Source organism: Cuculus canorus, chromosome 1 (assembly GCF_017976375.1).
Source record: "Cuculus canorus isolate bCucCan1 chromosome 1, bCucCan1.pri, whole genome shotgun sequence".
Classification (NCBI taxonomy): Eukaryota; Metazoa; Chordata; class Aves; order Cuculiformes; family Cuculidae; genus Cuculus; species Cuculus canorus.
In genome coordinates, this window is record NC_071401.1 from 62,424,724 (window position 1) to 62,434,818 (window position 10,095).

The window sequence follows — 10,095 nt, forward strand, 5'->3', positions numbered from 1 at the left end:
AATCTAGTATAATCCTTAGACGCACTTCTAACCAGAAGGCAACAAAGTCCACGTTACCCATCAGCATATCATTAATGGTGTACTTGACACACACTCACCTGTATACACTCTACAAAATAATTGCACTTCAATTTGTGAACAAGCCTTTCCCATTCTGTGCTGACAGAAGAGACACTTGGGCCTACTCAGTTATTAAAGAGCACTGGCACGCTCCAGCTGGCTCTGCCTTTCCCCATAGCCTGAAACGCTGTGGGACTTGGCACAGCCACAATTCAACTCACACATAAGAACAATGCAACCATGCTTACTTACTAGGCACACTCTCTCACCAGGTACCCAAACAGGATTATCCTACCTATGGATCTTCACTCACATATCTACAACAGTGGATTTACCAGTTCGTGTGTTGCCTTTAGCTTTGCTTTTGTTTTGTTTCTATAATAGCTTATGTGGTTCACCACTTAGGTTCAGTGCTCAGGGATGTCAGCATCATACCCCAGTGCAGAATGCAGACGCTAATGTAAAAGTCATAAGCCAGTGTCCTTCCTCCACTGCTCCTCCATCATGCAATAATTCTTGTTTTATTACTATTGCCGAACAGTTTCGGTGCAAGTATCTCTGCTTTCTGAGATGGCTAACGTCTGGTAATGCTGAGATAGGGTCAGCTCAGTATTAACGCCTCTACAACACAGTCATGTTCCCATTTATTGACCTGAAAACCTATCAAAAAATAACCCTACAGGCATGTCAAAGTGCCCTTATAAAGCATCAGATAAATTTCTGCTCTTCATATAGAAATGACTGTAATAGCATGAGGGGAAAGGTGTGTAAGAAAAAGTACGTGTAAACATGTCGTGTCAGGTACTTGAATCTTTACATTTCCTGATTTCAGGAAAAAATATTTCCAAGCAATTCAACATAATAAGTCTGGTTTGTATGTAACAATTATATGTACAAATGCATCAGACTCCTCATGTGTTTTATTTAGTCAGTTAAGCAATCAAATTTCATAGAAAATTGTAGAGTAATGCAGCAATGGTTCAGCCAAGGAGAAAGAAAGGATGTTGGCCTGGAGAAATATGTACACAAAGAACAGAAAAATGGAATAGGGTAAAATTCCACTAGAAGCATGAATATTTTAAGCACTGAATCATCTCACAAATTAACTAATATTAACACTTGAAAAAAAAAAATCACCCAGGAGCTACTAGGACTCAATTATTGATTACATGCATGAACGTCTCGAAATTTATGGAAAGGGGAAAACTGAAATCAGGATGGGCTATATTATTTTTGAATGCTCATTTTTTTTACTGATTTGTGATAAAAATGCCACCCACTGTTCATAATCTACAAGGATACAACTGTAGCCCAGAAAACATTACCATTGCACACAAAACAGCTCTCCACACATTCAGGGAAAAAGCCTGCTCAGACATAATCATTGATATTTCAACGGTATTTGACAATATCAGCCTACTAAAGCAACAATAGTATAATTTGACTTTGAGAGAAGAAAACGCTAATATCTAGACTTCTCTAAGGTCACAAATCTGCACTACTTAAATACCCTCCAGAAATGATAGCTCTACTGCTAGACAACCTTTTCATTTGCAATAAGGACTTGAAAATACAAATCTAAAATAATTTAATGGTTCAGCTACTGACAGCTTAAACTGAACAAGATTTCCGAAAGTATTCTGCAAGGCCAATTAAAGTCAAATACTGGCATTAAAAGCCGAAACAACAGTCAGTTTTATTTTTTGTTAATTCCTTAACTGAGTACCTAGCAGCAGTTACACAAGATCCAGGGTTTTCTAGGAATTCTCAGGTATTTTTGGTGTGTTGTTATAGTGACTCAGCGAGAGCTACAAATTAAAACCAAAATTGCTAAAAGAGTTCCAGGTCAAGCATCTTGGATGAACTAACGTCAGGAGAAGGATCAAGGGTTGATACCAAAATACTTGATCAGTCATGACATGTATCTAGATAAAATAATAAACTCCTCCACTGATTATCCACAAAAAGCAGGGAACTTCATTTCTCCAGAAAAACTGCCTCAGAAAAAGGGCTATAAAATGCCACAAGCCGGGTGTTTTTTTTGGTTGATATTGGAATAGAGCTTTACCTCAAAATAATAGAAGAAAATTACGGACTTAGCCATTTGTGTGTTTTCCAACATCCCTTTGACACTACAGCTTTTAACAGACTAGCTCTGCTTCTATGTCTTGGTACAAGAGAATACTGGAAACAAGATTGAGAGATAAAAAACACATGTCAAAGTTTCTTAACAGAAACCTTGAAAATTTAAAAATAAGTCCTCAATCTAATAAAAACTACAACAGACATATTACTAATAGTAAGCAGCAGGGGAGGCTTTAAGAAAGTAATATAACCTTCCAGAATAACCTTCTACTTCAACACCAAGCATAGCAAGACTAGTTAAAGCAGACCAACTTCGTATAATCTTTCCTATACTGCCTTAACAAGGCATCTGAGGAAGATTCCTAGTCTAAAGACTACAATTCCATTCAAAAAAATCTGACTATTAAACCTGTAACACTACTAACAATATTGAACAAAGCTATCTGCTCTGCATACAGATTTGCACTGGCAATTCAAAGGCATAGCAGCAAGGCTGGTTCATGCAATATTTTATTCATATTTTCATGTTTTATTCATATCAAGTCCAGCTTCTCTTTTACAAACAAAACTCCCTGCTGTGGGAATTTCTTGAGCAGATTATTTCTTATAAGTCTGTAAAATAACTTTAGTACCTAAAGTGATTAAATATAACTTAATACGAATATCTGTCAGTAAAATAAAGATTCACAGTTTAAAACCAACAGCCACATTTACTTGCCGCCCTCCTCAAAGGACAGCCATTAAGACAGTTTTCTTTTAAATTAAGCATCTTTCCAGTTTCCACACTCCTCTCCTACAAACAAAAAAAAACCAACCCAACAAATCCACAAAATAAAACCCAAACCACAGAGACTCACATGTCTTTCCTTACATAGAAGTTGTCCACAAACTTCAAAGCACAGCACAGGAAACATAACTATTCTTTAATTCCGTTAATATTGCAGGCTGTGTTGTACTGTTGCTATACAGATGTTAGGAATGTCCCAATGGATTACGAGCAAGGTGGTCCTAAAATCTTCTCTTTCAACTTTACCCCACCGTGCACTTTTGCCTAACTTGTCAACTTGCGTTTGTTTCGGCTATCAGTATAGGTAAAAAAAAGAACCCTATCACTTTTTGAACAAACTCTGTTTTTCTCTCACCATGAAATTTTAACATCTATTATAGTAGTTTAGAGCTTACACCAAAAAAAAAATTTAAAAAACCAAACAACAGCAATAACAAAACCACCACTGACATTACACAGATTAAATTAAGGTCACGTGGGTTTTCAGGTAGCAAACTGCTCTCTGAAGACTGAAATACCACTTTCTAGATCATGTGTACCTCTCTAAGTACTCCAGCACACAAAAGTGTTTTTGAGATTCAAAACCAAACAGACATAGCTAGAGTATTTACAGCAATATCATTATATTCCATTGGAGGCACTGAGGGTTCTGACAACGGATAAGCTTGTATGGCAGTCACAAAGTCTCTAAGATTACCAAGAGGTTTGTGAAAGATAACTAAGAACGAGAAGCTTTTTGACAGAGGAACTAAATTCACTGCCCAGAGAGAAGCATGAAATCCTGTGTAAGTGCTAGAATTCACAGATCGGGGGGAAAAAAACCCAAACATGATAATCAGTGCACAGGCAGGCAAGCTCTCTGCAACAACTGGTATTGGTGTAAAAGTGAGGTGGTTAGCCTGGATAGACCAAAGAGATTGATAAGGCAAAACTAGCACACCAGTTCTTCAACACACGTGAAGACATGAGGAAGAAAGAAGCCAGCAACGCCTCCACCTGCAGAGTGCAGATATGCCCAGCTAACCTCAGTAGGCAACTGTAGAGACACAGCACCACGGGAAAGTAGCTTTAAGCCCTCGCTTGAGGGTTGGCTAAAGCACAGGAACAAAGAGATTTCAAATCTTAGTTCTACCAACCCCCCCCCAACATAAAATTTTAAAAAAGCTACCTCAACTGGAGTTCTTCTAAATAACTCAGCAGACCTTGTAGCTAAACGCTCAGAGGCAGAGCTGTTGGCAAAAAACCACACTAACTGGGCCAATGCAGCCAATTAATTTTGGAAACTAAGCCAGCCTTCCACTTAGTGGATAATCTCAAGAAAGTGGGAAGAGAAAGGATAGCTCCACCACTGGGAGCCTCTGCAGTCACAGTCCATCATAGCACAAATGAATTTCAACATAAATCTTCAAGAAGCACGGAAGGTGTAGGCCATCCCCAGCAGAAGCAAAATAATCCCCAGCAGACAACAGGCTCCATCAAGTTTATGGAAGACTTCAGGCATGGGGTCACAGAATGTAGGCATGGATGTAGAGTAAGACCACTCATCCTACATTAGCTTTAAGTGCACTATTATGATACAGACATCACAACAGCTGAATCCTTCAGCTCCTTCTGAAGCCATAGCTTCCCCACAAACATAATAAAACACAAGAGCTGAGAAGGAATACAGCCAAGTAGATCAAAACTCCTGCACTACAAACTCATGAAACATACAAGCAGAAAGAACCATTAGATCTTTGAATGTCAGTTCCTTTTATTATTTTTCCATGACATTTCACCCAATCACATCAGAACCTCGCATTTTACTGCAGCCCTTATTCCAGGGAAGTATCAAAACCTAGGATCTCAAGAAATTCACAGCAGGTTAACTACACAAATGGTTAAAGATGGCTCCTCATACCTAGCTCTGGGTTCTTGTGACTAACCTTTAGTCAAAATTTCTCTAATATATACACAGATCTCTTAAATATCCAAGCTTTTTTTCCCTACGGTCCGTAGAAAGAACATCATGAATTGCTTACTGAGGACTAAACTGTTAATATATGTAAAATTTGCTTCAAAAAGAGAGAACACATATATGCAAAGCAGCCCAACTTCATCAGTATATAAGGAGGGAACAAGCTGCATGTAGACCACTAACCACCACCCCTCCCACCCCCCATATTTCAAGCTCACCTTGTGCTGAAAGCAAATTAGAGTTAAAAGCCTGAAACACAATAAACACCACACAACTTGCCTGCTGGCTTCCTTACCACCTAGGCATACATGCATCCACCTCAAAAGAGAGGATACTGCTACTAACAAAATTCTTTTACCATCTTAATTTCTTCCTCGGACACAGAAACTTGAAGGAGAAAAACCACCATAGACACCTTTCATGCCCAAGATTTCTTCTCACAGAGTTTGCTTTAACTGTCTCTATTCATTTTAAATCAACTGCTAAATCAATGATAAACTTAACACACATACTGTAATTGACTGCTTCAAGAGAAGTCTTAGGTTAGAATGGTGAGCCTTCAGTGCTCAAGTCCCTCAACACAGGAGCACAGATCAGGGTAAGGATGGGCTTCCTATCTGCCACATGCAAAAAAATATGGGTGATAGTAAATGTGGCAAACAACCCACACTATTTTTAAGTTGTTAGTTCAAAGAAGTTTTCCAAGAACTCACAAGCGACCAGATTATTAGCTACTATCATGGAAATACCTAAAGTTAATCAAGAGTGACTTGTCAAAATACATTGAAGAAGGAAAGAACATATAAAAGGCTTTACAGCCTTTACAGATATAGTGGGCTACAGGCAACATGCAGCAGCTTACCATGACTTGGGGCAAAACTTCCCCTTTTATTAGTTACACATACAGACAAGAGATTATAGTTACCCAAGAAGAAACCCAGCATACAGAAATAGATTCAACATTTATTTGAAAAATAACAAAAATCAGAGCCCTTCACCATGTTTTCACACATACTGCTTGCAAATCAACTTACTATTGCAGCTAGAAGATACACAGACGTAGAGAAACTATGCCTTCAAAAAGAAGACTAGATCCAAAGTTGGCAGAAGTGAGCCACCTCTCCTCAATACTCATACCCTCCTGATAAAGGCAGACGTGTCTCCTCATGCCCTATTTAAGTTTTACACATGTCACAGACCTAAATAAGATAGCAAGAAACAAGCATAGTTTCAGTTTAGATTCCTCTCAAATTAAGCCTCTCAAATCTAAGAAAGTCATGAAGAACATAGGATTAGGTAATACAGAAATAATGTCCTCAAAGAGGCCTCCATTACTCCAAAAAGGGAGACAATTCCTTTTTCAATTTCTTTTTAATTATTTTTGCTTTTTGGAAGCAGAACTAGCACAATAACTGAGATTCCTAGTAGCAAAATGTTTGAAGTGCTGTTAAATAAGACCACACATCAATTGTATTACAAAAAGTTAGCAATGCTAAAATAAAAAAACAGCTTTAAAAGTAAAGCTATAATAGCTTTACTTTTATATCCTTTCCCTCTTATAACTGTAGGCAGGAGCAAAATACCATTTAATACACAATTAAACCAGTTGCTAAAAAAAACATAGTTACATAAAAACACAAGAGGTATTAGACAGTTTAGAAGCTACCACTGATTTGAGGGAGATAGGGGGAGAGTAGAAATTTCCACATCCTGATAGAATCACGCAGCAGGAACTCCTGTCACAGAATTTAGTAACTCAGATTATATAATACAGACCGACAATTTTGGAAATGGGAAATTCAAGGCCTTGCAGAAGGCTTAGACATGCAATGGTCAGGGAAAGGATTTTGGAAAAAACACAGCAATCAACTGTTGATCAGAGAATTATACAGGGTGGAAGAGACCCTTAAAATCACCAAGTTCAACTTATCAACACAATGCTTCTGTAAAGGAGTCCCTACTCTGTTTCACTGAAGACAGACATTTCAACTTACTCCCACCTCTTCCAAGCTTCTCGGATGAATCAGGGAATCACAAAATGGTTTGGGTTGAAAGGAATCTTTAAAGAAAACCTAGTGCAACCCCCCCTGCCATGGGCAGGGACACCCTCCACTACACCAGCCTGGCCATGAACACTGCCAGGGAGGGCGCATCCACAACTTCCCTAGGCAACCTGTTCCTGTTTCTCACCACCGTCATCATATAAAATTCTTTCTTGTATGCAATCTAAACTTACTCTCATTCCAATTTAAACAATTACCCCTTGTGCTGTCACTTCAAGACTTAGCAAAAAAAGTCTCTTTCTGTCATTCTTGCAAGCCTCCTTTAAGTACTGAAAGGCTGCTATAAGGTCTCCCTGGAGCCTTCTCTTCTCCAGGCTGAACGAATCCCAATTCTCTCAGTCTTTCTTCAGAGGAGAGGTGTTCCATCTCTCTGATCATTTTTGTGGTCTCCTCTGGACCCATTCTGCTCTCTAAGTCCATGTCCTTCCTGTGCTAAGGACTCCAGAACTGAACACAATACTCCAAGTGCATCTTGTGACAGCGGAGTAGAATCACCTCCTTTGGCCTGCTGGTCACACTTTTGATGCAGCCCAGGATACAGCTGGCCTACTGGGCTGCAAGCGCACACTGCCAGCTCATGTCCAGCTTTTCATCCATCTGTATCACCAATTTCTTCTCTGCAAACCTGCTCTGAATCTATTCTCTGAATCTGTGTCTTTCCTATTTAGAGACAAGGATGGTGTGAGAACATGACGCCCCATCTGCAATAGGTGGAATCAAAGTTTGAGAGAGAGAGACAACAAGTATATTTGCATCCAATCACTCATTTCCTGGACTTCTAAGATAGCAGTATAGAATCATTAAGGTTAGAAAAGACTTCCAAGATCACCCAGTCCAACCATTAGCCCAACACCACCGCACCTACTAAACCATGTCCAGAAGTGCCATATCTACACTTTTTTTTTTAACTCCTCTAGGGAAGCAGATTCCACCACTTCCTTGGGCAGCCTGTTCAAATGCTTCACCATTCTTTCAGTCATGTTTTCTAACACTTATCTGAACCTCCCCAGTGCAACTGAAGGCCACTTCCTCTCATCCTATCACTTCTTATCTGGGAGAAGACACCAGACCCATCTTGCTACACCTCCTTTCAGGTAGTTGTAGACAGTGGTAAGGTCTCCCCTCAACCTCCTCTTCTCCACAATGAACAATCCCAGCACCTTCAGCCCCTCCTCATAAGACTTGTTCTCCAACCCCTTCACCAGCATCATTGCCCTTCTCCAGATGGACTCCAGCACTTCAGCGTCTTTCTTGTAGTGAGGGGCCCAAAACTGAACACAGTACTCAAGGTGCAGCCTTGCTAGAGTCGAGTACAGGAACACAATCATTGCCTTACTCTTGCTGGCCACACTATTTCTGACATAAGCCAGGACGCTGTTGGCCTTCTTGGCCACCTGGGCAGACTGCTGGCTCACATTCAGCCAGGTGTTGACCAGCACTCAGAGATCTTTTTTCTGCCAGGTAACTTTGCAACCACTCTTACCCAAGCCTGTAGGACTGCAAGGGTTTGCTGTGATCCAAGTGTAGAATCTAGCACCCGGCCTTTTGAATCTCATACACCTGATCCCAGCCCATCAATCCAGTCTGTCCAGGTCCTTCAGTAGAGCCTTCCTGCTCTCAAGCAGATTGATACTGGCACCCAATTTGGTGTCACCTACAAACTTACTATACTTAATTCATTTACATGCCATGTTTTAGTCAGTTTGAATTCAATTCTTCACAACAGGTCAATACTCTAAATTATCAGCCACTATCATGGAAATATCTAAAGGTAACCACAAGTGATTTGTCAGAAGAGAGTAGCATAGAAGAATAAAAGAACACATGAAAGGTTTTACAGCCACTACTAATAATGCAGAAAACCACCCCTCATACAAGTAAATAGACAGAACAAAAGCTATGGCATGTATTTTTTGGGTGAACAACGCTTATAAACACAGCAACTTAAAAAATAGACTCACAGCAGATGCACCTCTTCCTTCCCACCCTCCAAAAGCTTACTCAGAACAGTCTTTTAGTACTAAAAACATTCTTTGCCTTGACTGTGACCGACAGAAACTTATGCAAACAGCCAAGAGAGGTGCTTCCTTGCTGGAGGACCACAGCAGTATCAAGACACAGAGGACCTACCAGATGCCCACAGCTTGCCTCAAGCAGACACTGGAGGAAGGCAGAGATGCCCAAACACGCCCACCAGCTCCCTTTTCGCCAGGCACACGGGAAGAGCTGAGGCTCTGAAGCCCCCCAGCCCTCTTGCCTCAGGTATCCAGAGGCCCAGGAAGCACCAGTCGGGCTGCTCACCTCTCCAGGCCGAGGGCGCGCCCCCCTTCAAGTCGGTCTGGCACCTCCCCAGCCCCCGGCACCTCCTCTCTGGAGCAGCCCCCCATATCCTCCTCTATTCCCCCCCATACCCTCCTCTCTTCCCCCCCTCCATACCCTCCTCTCCGCCCCTCATACCCCCCTCTCTGCCCCCCATACCCTTTCCTCTCTCCTCATTCCCTTTTCTCTTCCCCTACCCTCTCCTAATCCCCCATTCCCTTTCCTCTTTCCCCATCCCCTTCTCTTCTCTTCCCCCAATCCTTTCCCGGGCTCCAGCAGGGAATGGCGCTGGCGCGCGGTGGGGGGGGGGGGGAAGCCGGTACCTTCGCTCTTGCCCAGGATGCGGCAGCAGAGGTTCTGCAGCAAAACGTTGGGCGATTTCTGGTCCGGAGTCGCCATGGCCGCCGGTGAAGGGAGAGAGGAGAGGAGGAGGAGATGGGGGTCACGGCGGAAGAGGGGAGGATGCACTCCGCTCCCCGTCGCTCAACAGCGACAGCACCCGGCGCCGCCTCCCGCCCGCGCCCGCCGCCTAAGGCGCCATTTTAACGGCGCGCGCCGGGAGCCACAGCGGCCGCGCGGGACGGACCCCACAGCGCCCCCGCGCGCCGGGCGGAACGGAGCGCGCGCCCAAGCCGACGCGCCAACCCTCCTCCGCCCTCCCCGCGGGGCTCCGGGGCCGCCAACCCCTCCCCCTCCCCGGCACAACGTTCCTAAAGAGGGAAATTATAAAGTCACAGAAGGGTTTGAGTTGAAAGGGACCTCAAAGATCATCCAGTTCCCACCCCCTGCCACGGGACACCTCCCACCAGACCGGGCTGCTCCCA

At 42.5% G+C, this 10,095-nt stretch overlaps 1 protein-coding gene across 1 annotated transcript in view; it reads right to left on the minus strand.

The window, feature by feature from the left end:
* TUBGCP3 (tubulin gamma complex associated protein 3) overlaps window positions 1–9,842 on the minus strand; it is a 53,996-nt gene extending 44,154 nt beyond the window's left edge. The window contains exon 1 of the mRNA XM_054083488.1: window positions 9,595–9,842. Within this exon, the coding sequence (XP_053939463.1) occupies window positions 9,595–9,670 (76 nt within the window). The 5' untranslated portion in view covers window positions 9,671–9,842. The remainder of the gene's footprint in view (window positions 1–9,594) is intronic.
* Between the last annotated feature and the right edge of the window lie 253 nt (window positions 9,843–10,095).